Source organism: Panicum virgatum, chromosome 5N, assembly GCF_016808335.1.
Source record: "Panicum virgatum strain AP13 chromosome 5N, P.virgatum_v5, whole genome shotgun sequence".
Taxonomy (NCBI): domain Eukaryota; kingdom Viridiplantae; phylum Streptophyta; class Magnoliopsida; order Poales; family Poaceae; genus Panicum; species Panicum virgatum.
This window is the reverse complement of record NC_053149.1, coordinates 39,037,857-39,055,647: the sequence shown is the minus strand read 5'-3', so window position 1 is coordinate 39,055,647 and position 17,791 is coordinate 39,037,857. Positions and strand designations below refer to the sequence as shown.

The window sequence follows — 17,791 nt, the reverse complement described above, 5'->3', positions numbered from 1 at the left end:
ATACAACACACAGTGGACGTAGGGTATTACGCTCCGGCGGCCCGAACCACTCTAAATCTTGCTGTGTTCATCGTGTTCTTGAGTGAGATCTAACTGGGACTAGCTAACCCCCGAGTACACACCGTCTGGGCTAGGGCGGGTGCCTTCCGCCACCCGGCCGTGGTTTGCAGCACCACGACACCATGCTAGAGGATCAATTCTAGTGTATTCCTCCAAACCCTAGAAGGGTGGGATATATAGTTCCTATACATGGGCCTCTATACATGGGCTCACATATACACCAACAAACGGTGTTCCAGGGAAGTGGATCACTTGCCAGCATGGTCTGCGGCAAGGAGACCCGCTATCGCCATACCTCTTCATTATTGTTGCCGATGTGCTTCAACGCTTGATTCGCCGTGCTTTGTCCCTTGCCTCTTAGTTTACCCCATCGATCCCTCCCAGTGGCGGATCCAGAAATGGATTTTTTTTGGGGGGGGGGGGGGCTGGAGCCCCCCTAGACCCACCGCTAGATCAACCCCTGACTCCCTCCCTTCCCTGTCCCGTTTTGCAATATGCTGATGATACACTTATTCTTACCCGAGGGGATGTTGAGTCAATGTGTACCTCCAAGAACATCCTTGACGATTTCTCCCTTGCCACGGGCCTCTTTATCAATTTTCACAAATCCACGTTCGTTCCAATGAACTTTGATGACACTGTTGCTGCCGCCATGACGACAGCTCTGGGCTGCCCTACAGCTTCCTTTCCCCAAACTTACCTTTGCCTCCACTTTCTCCACACAAGCTGCGAGTTTTGGACTTTCAACCTCTGATTGATTCCATTGACAAATACCTTGCTGGTTGGAAAGATCGCCTCCTCAACTCTGATGGCAGGATTGTCCTGGCTAATGCAGTGCATGGGAGTCTGCCGGTATACTTCATATCCTCCATCTTACTTCCAAAAACTGTCATTGAAGTTCTCGATGCTCGACAGCGATCGTTTCTTTGGACTGGTGAAGACAAATGCAATGGATCCAACTGTCTTCTCGCTTGAGACAGAGTGCGCGCAGCAAGGACTGTGGTGGCCTTGGCATCAAAAATTTGGCTGACCAAAAGCACTGTCTCCACTGAAATCTGAGCACAAATTTCATGATCATGTCCCCCTTCCTTGGAAAGAATGGTTCCGATCTCACTCCTCGCTGCTGGATAATGCAGGCCTTGACTCATCCTATTTGGCCAAACTCACGAACGAGCTGCCTCTGTATCGTGAGCTAACTTCTGTTAGCATTGGCGATGGTCGCCAAACCTCTTTCTAGCACGACAAATGGCTGCTCAGTGTGTCCATAGCAGACATTTTCCCTACCCTCTTTTCTCATTGCATCCACAAAGACCTTTCAGTGCGTGATACGCTCGATCACCCTCTTGATCGCATCCTTCTTCCCAGGTTGACTCGTGCTGCCACTGAGGAAAAACATCACTTGCTAAACTGTCTCCAACACTTAGCTTTCAGAGAGGAGCCTGATGCTCGCTTCATGACGCTCTTGCCCAATGAAAATCTCAGTTCCAGTGTTGCTTACCGAGCTTCACATTCCAACGACTCCCCTGACCCTAATGCTACTCGATTTTGGAATACCAAACTTCCCTACAAAATTCGCTTTTTTGGCTGGCTTCTTCATCATGGGCGATACTCATGCCAGCATGTTCTACCGAAACAAATGTAAACCTGAGGACTCGAACTGCGAGAGCTGCCCTGGGGTTCTCGAATGAGCTGAGCATATCTTCCTCACTTGTCCTTGCGCTCGAGCTGTTTGGCACCGGTTGGGGATCACCGTTAGTAACGGCACGCATCAGAAACCTTGGACTCTAGGTTGTGAACTCCAGCTGCCACAGTCGGTTCATATGGATGCCATGATGCTCATGTTGTGGCAAATATGGAAAGCTCGCAACACCCTCATGTTGGACAGAGCAGACTCCCTCCCGATGGACATTCTTCGCCGAATGATCAAGGACATGGAATTTTGGAGATGCCACTACAAGAAACTCGGCTTTCATTTTGATAGGTGGCACTCTTTTTTTCCATTCTTGTCTCTAGCTTTTCTTTCTCCACGCCTTTTGGCTTGAGGCCATTGTACCTCTGCCTGGGGTATGCCAGGCACCTGTGCACTTGTACTTCCAACTCTCGAGCAATGAAATGATTGTAAGTGGGGATCCCCACCCCACCACCACCCCCGATATTGTTCGAACAAAAACCGATAGTATAGAAGCAGAAAAAAGCTTACTTGATTGCTATCCCAAAGGGGCATATTTATACTGGTACAAGTCGGTAGACTTACTACTTGCCTGAAATGGTAAAATCTAATTTGACTACTGCTACTTCTGCTGTGTACAGCAGATATACTTACTAGTTAAGGAAAAACTACATGTCACTGCTGACCTCATATACTAATATAGGTCATGGGTGACATCACAGGATTACATGTGCAGCTTATACAATGCTGCTAGCTTAGGAGAGTGCCTTAAGCTAAGACTTACTCATCAATCACCCCCTAAGTCTTGGCTTCTTCTAGTTTTGCAATCTTGATCATGCCAATTTTGCTGCGCAGCTCTTCAAATTGGATCCTTCCCAATGCCTTGGTCAGGATGTCAGCTAGCTGATCTTTAGTGCTGATGTAGCTTACCTTTGTCTTCCCTTGATCAACACAGACCCTGATGAAGTGGTATCTTGTGTCGATGTGTTTGCTGCGCTCATGGAAAACAGGATTCTTGCACAGCTCGATTGCTGCTTTGTTGTCCATCCTTAGCTCAAAGGGAGCAGGTTCTTCATCTTGGAGCTCCCCGAGCAGCCTTGACAGCCAAATGCCTTGGCAGGCAGCCGATGTGGCTGCAATGTACTCTGCCTCACATGAGGAGAGTGCCACAACTCACTGTTTCAGTGAGTACCAGCTGATAGGACAGCTGCCGAGGAAGAAGATACAGCCACTAGTGCTCTTGCGAGTGTCAATGTCGCCAGCCATATCACTATCAGTGTAACCAATCAGCTTGGTGTACTTCTTTCCTTCTTCCTTCTTGTAATGGAGCACATAGGACAGAGTCCCTGCTAGGTAGCGCAGGATGCGCTTTACAGGAGCGAAGTGCTCTGTTGTTGGGGCTTCCATGAAGCGACTGACATAGCCCACAGCAAAGCTGATGTCAGGTCGAGTGTGTGTAAGGTAGCGCAGGCTCCCTACAATGCTTCTGTACAAGGTTGCATCTGCTGCAGGTGCTGAGCTATCCTTGCTCAGCTTGAACCGTGGTTCCATGGGCACTGTGCAGGGATTGCAACCTTGCATTCCACTGGCAATGAGGATCTTGGCAGCATAGGCAGACTGGGATAAGGTGATCTTGTCCTTCTCCTGTTTCACTTCAATGCCAAGGTAGAAGGAGAGCAGTCCCAAGTCACTCATCTTGAATTTTGCCTTCATCTCTGTCTTGAATCTTTCAATCTCCCTTGGATTGCTGCCGGTGACGATGAGATCATCCACATAGACCCCAATTAGGAGCCTTTGATCTCTGCAGCCGCGCGTGTATATGCCATGTTCAGTGGCACACTGCTTGAAGCCGAGTTCCAGCAGGCTGGCATCAAGTTTGATATTCCACGCGCGTGGTGCTTGGCGCAGGCCATACAAGGCCTTGTCCAGCCTGTAGACAAGGTGTTCCTTGCCTTTGATGGTGAAGCCCGGTGGCTGCTCGATGTAGACCTCTTCTCGGAGCTCGCCATTGAGGAAAGCCGACTTGATGTCGAGGTGGTGGAGTGACCAGCCGGCATGTGTAGCTGTGGCGACCAAGAGCCGGACAGACTCAAGTCGGGCCACAGGTGCAAACACTTCGTCGAAGTCGATGCCGGCGCGCTGCACATATCCCTTGGCGACGAGCCGGGCCTTGTGGCGAACAATGTTGCCAGCAGCGTCCTTCTTCACCTTGTAAACCCACCGGAGCCCAATTGGCCGATGCCTGGGAGGGAGTTCAACAAGCCGCCATGTCTTGTTCTCCTCAACTGCCCTGATTTCTTCATCCATAGCTGGCTGCCACTCCACCTTCTTCTCTACTTCAGCAAAGGATGCAGGTTCCAGTGCTGAAACCATGTGCAGCTCGCCTTCAGCCAGCTCGCGCTCCGCCATGCCGGGCAGTGGCGCGTCATCGCCGAGGACATTGTCCAAGCAGCGGAAGCGCACAGGTGTGCCGCCGTGCTCTGCATCAAGCTGGTCTTCAGCATCAGGTGGTGGTGTGGCGAATTCCACCGGAGCTTGATCTGCAGCAGGTGCTGCAGGTGGCGCTGCTGGTGGTGTATGAGCTGCTTGCCCTGCACCCCCATCAGTTGGAGCTGGTGATGCTGCTACTGCTGCTGGTGTTGGAGCAGCAGGTGCAGGAGCATTGTACACCATGGTGGTTGACTCGATGGTGAACTCTTGGGTCCGCCATTCACCATCTGCTGCTTCTTCCACCTTGCTCCAGTCCCAGCCCCTCTTTTCATCGAACACCACGTCTCTCGTGATGTGGACGCGTTGGGACACAGGGTCAAACACCCTGTATGCCTTGGTTCCAGCTTCATAGCCGATGAAGACAACAGCAGTGCTGTGATCTTCCAGCTTGGACTGATGAGGCCGCGTCTTCTTCATGAACGCCAAGCACCCGAAGGTGTGGAGAAAGCTTACGGCCGGCTTCTTGCCGTACCAGGCCTCATATGGTGTTATGCCATTGAGCGTCTTGGTTGGCGACCGGTTCAGGAGGAACACGGCCATTGACACGGCCTCTCCCCAGAACTTGGCGGGCATGCTGCGTTGCTTGAGCAGGCTACGAGCCGTCGCCACGACGGTTTGATTGCGCTGCTCCACAATGCCATTCTGCTGCGGCGAGTATGGTGCAGAGTGATGGTGTTGCACCCCCTTCGCTGCGCAGTAGTCACCAAACTCGAGGGAGGTGAACTCCCCACCATAGTCAGTGCGTAGGATCTTCAATTTCCTCCCGCTTTCAAGTTCTGCTGCAGCCTGGAACCTTTTTATGGCTGCTGGTGCATCGCTCTTCGCTGCTAGTAGAAGCAGCCACATGAAGCGGCTATAATCGTCGACCAGCAGCAAGAAATACTTCTTGCCGCCGGGAGTTGCAGGCGTGATGGGTCCGCAGATGTCACCATGAACCAAGTCGAGGGCGTGCTCAGCACGGAACTTCGCCTGAGCAGGGAACGGCGTCCGCTTCTGCTTGGTCAGGACGCAAGTGTCGCAGAACTGATCTGCGTGCTCGATTGCCGGCAAGCCGTAGACCATCTGCTTCTTCGCCAACTGCTGCAGGGCGTTGAAATTGATGTGGCCGAAGCGTTCGTGCCACTTCCAGGCATTGTTGTTGGCGCGGGCAGCAAGGGATAGAGGCCTGTCGATGTCGAGGTGCAAGGTGTAGAGCCGATTGCAGCCCCGCTCGATCCTGGCCAGTAGCTGCTGATGCTGATCCCAAATGCGCATGATGCCGCGCTTGATCTCCACCGTGGTGTCAATCTCATCAAGCTGCCCAACGCTGATGAGGTTGCTCTTCAGGCGCGGGATGAAGTAGACGCCTGTCAGAGCTTGCTGCTCGACGCCGGAGGTGGAGAAGATGACCGTGCCTTGGCCCTCAATGGTCACCAGCGAACCATCGCCAAAGCGGACCGTGCCGGTGATGCTTTGGTCGAGCTCGGAGAAGACATCTCGCCGGCCAGTCATGTGGTTCGTTGCGCCGGTATCGAGGTACCACTGATCAGCATGACGGTTGCCATCAGTGTTGAGGTGGAGTTGGGAGCGTGGTTCCTCCAGATGGACTTTGAACAGAGCAGGGGTCCTCTGTTTTGGTGAAGCAGCGTCCGCCTCCTCTGTTTTGGAACAGCAGAGCAAAGTGCTCTGTTCCAGCAGTGCGCAGACCTCTGCCATGAGCAGGGCTGGGCCATCATCTTCCTCTTCGGCAAGATTGGCCCGTTCCCGGCGAGGCTTGCGGCAGTCCTTGGCCCAGTGGCCATATCTGCCGCAGTTGAGGCACCGATTGGACTGCCTCTGATCGCAAGGTGGATCGCGAGATGAATCGCAGCGAGGCGCCGTGTTTCTGCCCGAGCCACCTGGCTTCTTTTGCTTGCGTGGCGGTCGGTGATGGCCGGTGTGCCTGGTCCTGCAGCCTCCTGCAGAAGACCCTTCGCCGAAGTTGCGTTCCTTCCAGCGTGCCTCCCACTGTTCCTCAGTGAGGTACAGCTTGCCTCCCGCCTGGGTTTGCTCCGTCGAGGAAGAGGTTGCTGCAGGGCGCTCGTCCACCATCTTCAAGCGCCCGGTCACCTCCTCAATGGTGAGTGTGTCGGTGTCAAGTAGCGTCATGATAGACAGGGCTATCAGCGCATACTTGTCTGGAACAACTCGTAGCAGCTTCTCGACAGCGTTCTGCTCCGAGACTTGCTCGCCATAAATGGACAGCGAGCTCATCATCCCGGAGAGGCGTAAGGCGAAGTCGTCAACCTGCTCACCATCACGGAAGGAGAGCAGCTCCCAGTCACGGCGGAGGCGCTGCAAGGTCATCTTCCTTGCACGGTCGGAGCCAACATGGATTGACTTGATCGCCTCCCAAGCTTCCTTCGCTGTGCGCTTGCTAGCCAGCGGCCGAATCATCTCCGCCGGCACAGCAGAGAGGATGGCGTCTACAGCCATCTGGTCTTCCTGCCGGTCAGCATCGCCATGCTCTACTGCGTCCCATAGTCCCCTGGCTTCCAGCTTCACCCGCATCAGGAGGCTCCAATCCTCATAGTTTGTACGGGTGAGCTGCGGGAATGGGGTGCCGCCGACTTCCTTCACAACACGCTGGACGACCACCTCTCTGGTCTCTCTCAACGTTCTGCCACGCCGGTGTGGTGGAGAAGGGGAACGGCGGCGATAGGTGTGGAACCGGACATCGCCTGGAGCTGAAGTCATGGCTCCTCACTCTCTCGGCAGTAGGACAGGGAAGAGAGCAGCACGGCAAGGAGCACAGGTCTCTCAGAATTTTGTAGCTCTGGTACCAAATGATAGTGTAGAAGCAGAAAAAAGCTTACTTGATTGCTATCCCAAAGGGGCATATTTATACTGGTACAAGTCGGTAGACTTACTACTTGCCTGAAATGGTAAAATCTAATTTGACTACTGCTACTTCTGCTGTGTACAGCAGATATACTTACTAGTTAAGAAAAAACTACATGTCACTGCTGACCTCATATACTAATATAGGTCATGGGTGACATCACAGGATTACATGTGCAGCTTATACAATGCTGCTAGCTTAGGAGAGTGCCTTAAGCTAAGACTTACTCATCAAAAACATGAGGAGCAATACATGCCAGGAACAAATGGACTAAGCCTTATGTAGACAACATATCAAGTATCGACGTTGTCATCAACCTAATTCGAGATGAACATACAAGCAACGAAATAGCAAGCTCTTAACCCTACTCAATAATGATTCGTCATTTTGGTAACCATACTCCAGAAGGCAACTCGAACAAGTTCACGAGGCACTAAAGGAAATATGTGTACTGTATTTATAAAATACATATTACTGATGCCCTGCCTCTATAATGCACCAAGAACATCGTTATATTGCAACCAAACACCAATCATTTCCATGTCATTATTTGATAGATACGATAAGGTGAACAGGGAGACCTGGAGAGCACACAAGTTACAAGCAGAGCATTTACAAATTCAATATAACTGTGCCAGATTGGAGATGCAATCTCTTTCCATTTCAATGTAAGGCATTGCAAGTTTCCTGTAACGTTGAAAAGATTTTACCTGCTGCGCCGGCACATCTCCAGCCTTGTGCTCTGGTTCCGGTTCCGGCTCCGGCTCCGGCTGTGGCTTCACTTGCTGCTGTGGCTCTGATTGCTGCGGCTGCGGCTTCTGCAGCCGGCGCCTCTTGTAGGTAATCAGAGGCGGAGGCACCTGGGAGGAAGAATCCCAGAAATGCACCTTCTTAATCCCTTGGCTCCCCTCACCATCCATCATATTCTCTTACCTGGGTTCTGGCCAAGAAACCAAGAACCTGCATCGGAACAAACCAACAGGACGCCTCAGCCCAAGGCAATTCCGATAATAACACAAGAAGCGAGCATCAACTCCCGGAATCCCAAGCCCAAGAATCCCGAGCAGAAAGATTCAAACCCCATCCCCGAACCCAACCTCCAACAAAGTTCCAAATATTGGGGGAAACAAGGCGGTCAAAACGGCAGGGGAAAAAAAAACACGGTTTCAGGTAAGAGTACCGGAGCCAGGAGCCTCGCTCCTTGCGATGATGCCGAGGCGATCGATGAGGCGCCAGATTCGGGGGTGGGCGAGTGGCCGGGGGTCTCGGAATTCAGTCCATGGGAGGGATGTGCAAATGGACGGGGGGGGGGGGGGGGGGGGGGGGGGGGGGGCGGCGGAACTGCGGCAATGAGACTAGACTAGTTGCTGGGGAGGGGAGGGGAGGAGACGAGAGAGGACTGACAAAATTCCGGCACACCTTGGAGCAGCGTCCGTTTAGGCTATTTTTTTTCCCACATAAGCAAAAAGATTATAAAATAATATTTGAAACTATCTCTTCCAATGCAAAATTTTATACTGCAGTTTTTTAGAATCTATGTTGCATTTAATTTCAAAACACATAGAGTGTTGGTATTCATGTAGAGAGAGTTCCATCTAGATAAAAACTAGTTTCTTCTCCTTCTGCTTAAACTCCATGTCATGCCACCATAGAATCTACATGGCATGCTAATTAATGTGCATAAAACTCCTATGAAACTCCCACTGGGAATAGCCTTACTGCATTTTCTTTCTCTTTTTCTACCTCTTTCCGTAACTTCTTTTTATCTCATGCAACAAATGTGTTATACATAGTTTAAGTTTGTATAATCTGGTGAGTCTCGTTAATTTTATCATATGTTCGAATAGGCGAAAAGGAATTTCATCTTTGCCCAGTTTTGTGTGCATTTGGTTTAGGCTTCAGCACATTCATAATATATAGAATGACGTGATATGATGCAAAAAAAAAAGAGTAGTTTGTTCCTTTGTTCTGTCATGCAATATATTAGTGTGATGCCTGTGATACTCCCCCCATTCCAAAATTTAGGTGGTGTTGGTTTTATCCAAAGTGATTTTTTCCTTTAACATTGGCTAAGTCCAAAGAAGAATATAGTACTGGTAACACCAAATAAATGAACCACCAACAAGAAATATTTCATGGCAGGTCGAACAAAAAAAAAATTGGTGTTATGCATTTTTATAAATGTGGATAAAGTTAGGACAAAATGTAAATAGCTTAGTATATCTCTCTCTTTTTTACTCGTGGCTTAGTATATCTTGGAATAGAGCGAGTGTATCAAAATTGTTATTGACTCTATTTGCTTGCAGAACTTTTAGGAAAGAAAAACATTAGTGATTTTATTAAGTGAAGGGTTCACTGCTGCAATTGCCTAATGAAGAGGGTAGTCATCGCGCCTAGTATTTGTGTTATCGGAGCAATTTTTGCGAGTATTCATAGAACAAAGTATTCCAACTGTTCCAGGTTTGTTCAAACAGCAGGGCGTCCTGAACAAAATAAGTGAAATCAAAAGGCAGACGATATGCATCACCACATCCAAAGAGCTATTGAAAACACATCAGGATACGTGCTGCCTATGCTTCATATCTCTACCGAAACCGAATCCAGATGTTAACTCTCCAGATTGTGAATGACTAGATCGTAATGGCGTAGAACATGGGGTGCATATATATCCCCAAACTTGTGGACGTTCAGGTAAAAGCTGTGCGATGCCTACTCACTTCATTGGGTGCATCTCTTCATGGCCACATCTACTCACTTCAAGCTTCACATCTCAAGACTGACAAGAAGATCAGCTCGGCAATCTCGTTTCGAGGTCTCGAGGATTACAAGCTTCACAGTTTTTGCAGCTTTAATCAGGTTATAGGCTTTGAGCTAATTGGTTTGTCATATAGGAGCATTTAAAAACGGAGGTAATAATAATTAAAGAACCGTGGTTTCCTTTCCTTGTGTTGCTGTGTCTGAAAGTCTTTTCCTGGGACATTACAGCGAGCACCGTGGTTGTTCAATTTGGAAATGATCAGACAAAAGCGAAGGGAAGTTGTAGTGAGAAAAGTGACACTTTTGGCTTGGTTTCCCCTGATTCTTGGCTTCTTTTCGCACATTGTTTCTTGCACTGACACTAAAGTTGCTTGCTTGCCGGACTGTATTTGCCAAGTAGAACTTAAATCAGTCGATGGATCAGAAGCAGTGTGGCGAGTCTTGGAGGCAGGCATCCTACCTCGGTCGGCCTCCCATCGATGCTGCCGTCGCCGCTCCAGGACCCTCCGACGACCAGATCTGGTCAGCGGAGGGGGCGCCCCCCCCCCCCCTCTCGCATGCCGCTTCACCTCGCCTCGTCTCCTCGCGCAAGCCGCCTCCTCGATGGCATTCTGGAGGTCGGAGAGCGGCCTGAGGACGACGACGTCGGCGTCGAGGTAGACGACGTCGGCGTCGAGGTAGACGCCGCCCCAGCTTGGCGACGCTGACGCCACAGGGCCCCCGATCCAGATCCAGGTATCAGGATGGCTTAACTTTCTTGGACGGATTTCTTGGACGCGGATCTGCTTGCTCTGCTGCGTGCTGCTGCTTCCGAGGCTTTTCGTCATTCATTTGCAGAAAGGAGGGAGGGAAGGAGAAGGCCCCGGCCAAGTCCGGAGGTGGAAGAAGAAGAAAGTGGAGCAAGGGCAAGCAGAAGGAGAAGGTCAACACCGTGCTCTTCGACCAGGCCACCACCTACGACAAGCTGCTCTCCGAGGTAATCTACCTATCCTCCTGTAGCTTATACTATGTATTGTGTTGGCTTCGATGTTTGTCAATGTCTGGAATTAGTGAGCAGGAGCACTTACGTCTGTCATCTTGTAATGTTGCCGTTATTTGACACTATCATCAAGCAGCAACATGAATTTCTGATATTGATGCAAGAAGAAATTCTTTCGTTCGTTACTGACTTCCCTAATAGCTTATCTGTAGGAAAAGCATATGCTATTTCAGAACTAAAAATGATGCTGATTCTGCTATTTCAAAAATCAATTCAGGCTTGGTTGTTGGTGGAAGGTATGCATTTATACTTGATGCTATTTATTTTGTGTTCAGTGCCAGCATGTCTTATCCTGTAACGGATTTTGCTTCAAGTGGGGAAAATGTTGTATGTTTGTTTCAATTGTTGAAATCTCATGGCAAATCAACTGTCAAAATTTATTAATTAGAACAAAGAGTCTTCTGTGGGGATTCTAACCCACTGTCTCTTCAATCAGTTTTGCTTGACACCCTTGTCTTATGCAGAGTTGTTTCAATTATAATTCCTTCCATAAGTGCTTGTTGAGAGGTTAAGAGTAGCGCTTGTGCCAGCTGTACAAAATAGGGACAAGAATTTTGATATTTATGGTTAGTTAGCACTCTTTTGGATTACCTGGACACAACATATGGGTATGACCGCACAGTGGCACACTTTCCATGGTATGATGCGTGGATGAGGGATGTATTAAGAACTGTGGCGTTTCCAACTGCCCTCTGTACAGGACATCATTTTATTTCTATATCCATTCAGTTTATGTGAATAGCCCTTCGGGTTGAGCTTCTTATAGTGGACACGGTTCAAAAAGGCGGAATTAGGCGGGCACCTAGGCGCGACTAGGCTCTAGGCGAGGGGTTCCCGCCTGGCCTATGGGGGTAGGCGGACCCCTAGGCGGCGCCAGCTCGTCGGCGCCGGCGAGGGAGGAGGCAGAGGGAGGAGAAGGAGGCAGAGACGAGCGCCGGCGGAGGAGGAGAAAGCAGGGGACAGGCGGCGGCCGAGGTATGGACGGGCGGCGGCGGCGGAGGAGGAGGAGGAGGAGGTAGGGGCAGGCGCGGAGGAGGAGGAGGAAGGCCGGCAGCAGAGGCGCGGAGGAGGCAACGGCGGCGGCGTCGGGAATGAGCGGAGGCAGGGGCGTCGGGAAGACCGGAAGGGGAACGAGAGGAGGAGAGGGGAGGGGATAAGTTGGGCTGTTGGGCTGCTGGGCCGGAGGAGAGGGGAGGGGATAAGGTGGGCTGTTGGGCTGCTGGGTTGTTGGGCTGCTTTGATTGGCTTATTTTTTAACTCAAGGCTTAATTGTCCTCTGTTTTTCTTTTTTTAGAGGTATATGATGTATATGACAAGGTATACGTATGTATATGGCACCGCCTAGCAAACCGCCTTGAAACGCCTAGGCTCGCTTAGGCTCGCCTAGGCTCTAGGCGGTGGGTCACCGCCTAGAAACCGCCTAGCGCCTTTTTGAACATTGATAGTGGATCAACTTTGTTCATGTGTTAACTATTCAACAAGGTATTCTTTGAGTTAGATAAGGTTGTGCTGCTTTACAGTTTGTTAACTTGTGGTAGCCAATTTCAGTATGCTACACTTAGCATTGCCCTGGAAGAATTTAGTATAGGGTGTTTTGGTGTTCGTTGTTGCCTGATATATCAATGATCTCATGTGTGAATGGCAGATTATAGAATGCATGTTGAAATGGACATATGCTTATGACTACTATCTAGATGATAAGGACAACAATGAATTTTTTAAGTACTTGCAAGGTTGTTATTTCCATTGCATGTGCAACGTTATTATTGGGGTTTGCTTGCACAAATTCTTGGAACATCATTAAATTATGATTATTTTACAGGTGACAGTGAGGGTAGTGCTGCACGGCAGCAGAGCAGCGGCGGTGAGGGGAATGCCTCAATGCATGGTAAACGAGCACTTTGTGCAGAATTTATTCTGTAAAACTGAACTTTGTGCAGAATTATGGAAGGAAGAAAAGATAAAAGAATGGCATATCAGAGCAACCAGTAAGCAAGCACGATTGGTGAGCCAGATACCATTCTGTATTCTCTTTTACCATATTGATTTTTTTGCTTTTCATTTGCTGTGAAATGCTCTGAATAAAAGCATGAGTGTTTTTATGTTTACTACAATAGATTCACTCGATTGCATATTACAATTATGCAGAAAAGAAAGGACAAAAGAGTGGTAGCTATTTACAATTATGCATATTACAATAGATTCACTCGATTGCATCTAACTGGCTCACTGCTACTTATATGCATATTTACAGGAGGCAGCAATTAAAACAAGAGAATGGAGTAATATTGCCCAGAACGGCAGGTGTTCATACTCAATGCTTCGATGAAATGAAGCTGTCATTTAGATTGGTGAGTAAAAACGTCATTATAACTTTCTGCTTGAGTGCTGGTTTCATGTCTGGCACCGTCTTGATCAGTTTTTCTTTTCCCATGTGAAGCCTTCAGTTACAGATGCCATTATTTCCTAAACAAGAAGTGTAACAAATGTAATTTGGTCTCGCCTTGAGAATTTTAAGGTATGCTTTGTTTTCGGATGTAGGCATGATCTATATGCAATATTGCCACAAAGCTATGACAGAAATGTTGCCACCTAGACACGATCTTATTCTATTCTTGATTACCATAAAGGAGTACTTAATGGCTATTTAACTTGCGAGGCCATATGAGCAAACTATTAGCCATTGCTGCATTTCTTTTTTTATCCGTGGCGTTAGCATGGGCCCACTTACTAGTGAGACGAAACAGGCCGATTCTGGTACCCGTAGTCCTGGTGGGCCCATGGGTCGGCTGGGCCCATCCACCACTCAAACGCCAGTCCAGGGCCCAGAAGGACACCTACCGCGCGAGCCGGGCTAGGCCCATCATAGGTGTCGCGTGCCTTTGATTCGTTAAAAAAGAGCTAATCACTCTAGTGATTTTGCCATGTCCAATAATTGCCTCTAGTACTCGAAATTTGTGTCTGGTACTCTGGTTTGAGTACGAGATCATCCCATAATTTTAGTGGAATGAAGTCATCTCTATTACTTCCAACAGTCTAAATTGTAGTTCGTTTTGATAAATCTAAATAAATAGTTTTTGTTATGTATTTCTATTTTTACTTTATTTGTAAAGCAAAAGCAATGATTTCTTGGTCCGTCGTCATCGAATCTAGTTGGAATCCTAGTCTGTATCTCTACTGAACATGTAACAATGTAGATATTAACTCTTTAACTGTAGTAATGCACGGATATATGCTAATTCTTCATTTAGATGTATATCTAATAAGTACATGATAAAAATTATTTATCTATATTTGTCAAAATGACCTACAAATATTTAAAGGAACGAGTATTATATTGCTACTAAGAGTGTGAAGCATCTGGCAAACCTCATTGGTAGAGTGTGAGTCTATTTGCGAGCATGTTTTTTACGCTGTAGCTGTGTGCTAACTTCTGTACAGTTTTTAGCCCTCTGGCTTTTCTTATTAATATAACAGGCAATTCTCCTACCGGTTCCGTTTAAAAAAAGTACTAAAAGCTTTTTTACAATGATTGTAAAGTATTAATAGGTATTTTTAGGTACTTTTACATTGAACTTTTTCCTAGCCTTTGATCTATGGAAAATATTTATAAAAATTAAATTAAATTAGTATTCAGTCCCACTTTTTGGTATTTGGTCCCATAATTTGGAAATACTAGACACTTTATCCTAGGTACTTATAGGTATTTTCTACCTTCACCACCGTAGAATTTTATCAGATGTACGGCTCCTATTTTTTTTTAAATTATTGTAAAATTTCTCTAATTATATATGTACTTGAGAGTTGTGAGGGACCGAATTAGATCGATGACTGATGGAGAGGAAACTCATCACATTCTTCAAATGAAACAAATTAAATTTATTCCAATTGAATGATCCATCACCATATCACTTTTCATCCCAAACACAGGTAATAAGCCCAACTACATTCGGCGCTCGTACACCACACGAACACAAACAACCTATTACCTAGCTAATACCCATGCAAAAAAAATTACCTAGCTAATACTCCCTCCGTTCCAAAAAGGATGTGAATCTCAAGTTTCAAGGTTAGATTAGCAGATGTACTACTATATGGTTATCACTTGACATTCCTGCCGATGCTGTTTCGCACCCCCTGACCCTGAAATAGACCATACATGGCTTGTCGACCGTCTGCTAAAATCAACCGACCAAACCATCGATCCCCAAAGAAAAGCACTACACTACATATATACAAATTCTTATGCGGTTTCCATTCCATTCATTCCCTTCTCATTTCAAGAGCATGTAATCTCCATGGTCGTCGTTTGCGGCGGCGGCATCATCGCCGTCATCGTCCTCGTCGTCGCCGCCGGCGGTCGTCGACGGGCCGCAGAACATGCCCCCGTGGCGCGGGAAGTGGACGAGGGCCAGCGGGAGCGTGCACACGAGGCTGGCGCCGCCGGTCAGGGAGATGGCCTCCTCGATGGTGTACCGCGCCCCGCTGAAGAAGAGCCGGTTCGTCACGATCGCGCCCACCGCGCCGCCGCTCGCCGTCATCCCGGACACCACGCCCAGCGACCTGCACCCACAGCCAGCAACAACCAAAGGCGTAAGAATTTTATATATTAACCAAGCCACGCATGTTTCCACTTTAATTTCCGGCAGTAATTTTGTTCTAGAATAACACTATACGTGCTGTGATGTTTTTTCCAGAAACATGCTATGAATCGAAAAAAAGAATTTCCTAAAATCCTTCATATTTTAGAGCACAAAATATAACAAAACTAGATCTTTGGACCAAACTACGCTGGCGAAGTTACTTTTGAGGTGACTGCTTTCCCACAAAAGACAATGATAAAAGCCGCATAAAACCACATGAACATATATAGAAAAAAAGCAGCAAATTGCCACAGACACATTTCGTTGTCTACTGCATATTTCGAGATTTTAAATTTCTCCGTGTTTCTTTCTCTTAGCTAGAAGTTAGAACCAAGAAAATTTGCATTCCACATTACACATTGTCACATTGATGTATGTTTCTTCGTTGCTAGTGACATGTCTTTGTTCAAAGAAACTAACGGCGCTAAAAGCAGCTTCATGGTTTTGGGACCACACTATTTTCCATGGTTTTTAATTTCCTGATGGTTTCTTCTGCTTTAGTGATTATTTTCGTCCATAAATACAAGAAAATATGTCCATATCAGCAACAGTACCTAAGGATTCCATGCTAGATTCTTTTAAGATCCTTGATTAGGATGTGGCCGTGCTTGTTGTGTACTAGTAGTTAGGTGTTGTGATGCTTGGAAAAGAAAATAGCTAGCTGGTGTGGCCACCTTTCAAATGAGAGGTATGCATCAGCTTCAATCTTATGGTTCTTATTGCTCTCACCTCACGCCTTTTGAATAAAAAATCTCTATATTCGTCAAAAAAATCAAGATCATATCTAAATAATCAACAAAAACTATCTAGAATCTATATACATAACTCAGGATGCATCCGAATAATGAAACAAAAAAGAATCTAGCTAGCCAATCGTATTAAAATACAGATAATTGCAGCATGCATATGATGTGTTTTTAAGAAGAAGAAAGTTTTTTCACCTCTTGGAGACGAAGGGGACGATTCCAAAGGTGAGGCCGGACGCGGCCTGCACGAACGCCGCGCACGCCACCATCACCACCATGGTGGCGGCCAGCGACGGCGCCTCCACGGCGCCCATCCTTCCGACGAGCACGCACAGAGCCGCGCCGGCGGTCTGTACGGCCCAGAGCACCCACAGCCTCCCGCGCATCCCGAACAGCCTCGCTACGGCGTCCGACGCGACCCCTCCCGCCGGCCGCGCCACCGCGTTCATGGCGCCGAAGCACGCCGCCGCGGCGCCCGCGGCCTCCATGGGGAGGTGGAACCGTTTCCGGAAGAAGTCGGCCGCCACGTTCTCCATGATGAGCTCGACGCCGTAGCAGTAGCCGTAGGTGAGCGCGAGCACCCAGGCGCGGTAGTCGCCGACGCCTCCCCGCACTACCTTCCAGAAGCTCTTCCTAGTCTTGGCTCCGCCGCCGACGCCGGCGCCCCGCGGGAGATCGTAGGGGAAGGCGAGGACGGCGAGCCCCGTTGTGACGAGCAGCGCGCAGGGGAGGAGGAGGTAGGTGACGCGCCAGGCGACGGTGACGGGGACGCCGAGGCGGAGGACGAGCTCGTAGGCCAGCGGCATGACGAGCTGCGCCGCGGCGCTGCCGACGTTGGCCCAGCCGGCGGCGACGGCGTTGGCGAGCCCGACGGCGGAGGGCGCGAAGATGCCCGACATCCAGTGCTGGTTGGCGACGAAGTTGGCGAGGGAGAGGCCCGTGACGAAGCGCAGCGCGACGAAGCCCGCGGGCGACGACGCGGAGCGGTGGCCGCGACGGCGAGCGGCGAGGAGGCTGGCGACCCCCGACGCGCGGCGCGGGCCGAGGAGGTCGCAGGCGGGGCCCATGGCGAGCCTGCCGACGAGCGTGGCGGAGAGCGACCCCACGGCGGCGGCGGGGGCGTCCGTGGGCGCGAGCACGAGCGCGGGCCGCAGCGCCGGGAGGATGGGCGGCGCGGCGAAGGCCGCGAAGAAGCAGGCGAAGAGGGAGAGCCAGGCGAGGTGGAACGCCTGCGTGTGCGGCGACGACAGCGCGAGCGGGCGCAGCTCCGTGGCCCTGCCCTGGTCGTCGACGCCGCCTGCAGCGCCGGCGCTGCCGTAGCAGCAGGTCTCTTCGTCGGCCAGCTTCTTCTTGCCCATGGTCACCACCATTGCTGACTAGCTAGGTAGGACTCGCTCGTGGAGTCGTGGCCGTACGTGCAGCAAGAGATCTACCCGGCCGCTAGCAGGGGGAACGGAGCTAGTGGTTCTAGCTTTCCAAGCCTGCGGGCGACCAATGGGGTGAGGGGTTTAGATCCGGGAGCGCGGT

General features: G+C 49.4%; 3 protein-coding genes across 11 annotated transcripts in view; 1 reads left to right on the top strand and 2 right to left on the bottom strand.

Moving 5' to 3' along the window:
- Positions 1-8,392, bottom strand: part of LOC120672312 — a 48,116-nt gene extending 39,724 nt beyond the window's left edge. For 8 of the 9 annotated variants that reach the window (XR_005674054.1, XR_005674055.1, XM_039952639.1 and 5 more), the window contains exons 1-2: positions 8,268-8,392; positions 7,790-8,040 (exon numbers count right to left, since the gene is read on the bottom strand). Coding sequence is in view for 7 of the 9 variants with exons in the window: in XM_039952639.1 (XP_039808573.1) it covers positions 7,790-8,002 (213 nt within the window). In the remaining 2 variants the exon portion in view is untranslated. Of the gene's footprint in view, positions 1-7,789; positions 8,041-8,259 lie in introns of all 9 variants that reach the window. The other variant, XM_039952640.1, reaches the window with a different exon arrangement.
- Positions 8,393-10,315: 1,923 nt separating this feature from the next.
- LOC120674789 lies at positions 10,316-13,470 on the top strand. The gene is made up of 5 exons (XM_039955911.1): positions 10,316-10,358; positions 10,493-10,812; positions 12,698-12,880; positions 13,130-13,226; positions 13,316-13,470. Exons 1-4 carry the CDS (start codon positions 10,316-10,318, stop codon positions 13,202-13,204), a joined length of 621 nt encoding a protein of 206 aa, XP_039811845.1. The 3' UTR covers positions 13,205-13,226; positions 13,316-13,470.
- A 1,260-nt stretch (positions 13,471-14,730) lies between these two features.
- Positions 14,731-17,787, bottom strand: LOC120676625 (probable high-affinity nitrate transporter 2.4). The gene is made up of 2 exons (XM_039957939.1): positions 16,460-17,787; positions 14,731-15,438 (listed from the first exon to the last, which is right to left on the bottom strand). The coding sequence occupies exons 1-2, from the start codon at positions 17,632-17,634 to the stop codon at positions 15,150-15,152; spliced, it is 1,464 nt and encodes a 487-aa protein (XP_039813873.1). The 5' UTR covers positions 17,635-17,787; the 3' UTR covers positions 14,731-15,149.
- Positions 17,788-17,791: the final 4 nt, after the last annotated feature.

Excerpts from the sequence above, each read along its gene's own strand:
- LOC120676625 (XM_039957939.1), bottom strand. The coding sequence starts at position 17,634 with ATGGTGGTGACCATGGGCAAGAAGAAGCTGGCCGACGAAGAGACCTGC. Across the intron at positions 15,439-16,459 it reads GTCCCCTTCGTCTCCAAGAG|GTCGCTGGGCGTGGTGTCCG; the intron begins GTGAAAAAACTT and ends CTGTGGGTGCAG.
- LOC120674789 (XM_039955911.1), top strand. The coding sequence starts at position 10,316 with ATGCTGCCGTCGCCGCTCCAGGACCCTCCGACGACCAGATCTG. Across the intron at positions 10,359-10,492 it reads CCCTCCGACGACCAGATCTG|GTAGACGACGTCGGCGTCGA; the intron begins GTCAGCGGAGGG and ends GTCGGCGTCGAG. Across the intron at positions 12,881-13,129 it reads CCAGTAAGCAAGCACGATTG|GAGGCAGCAATTAAAACAAG; the intron begins GTGAGCCAGATA and ends GCATATTTACAG.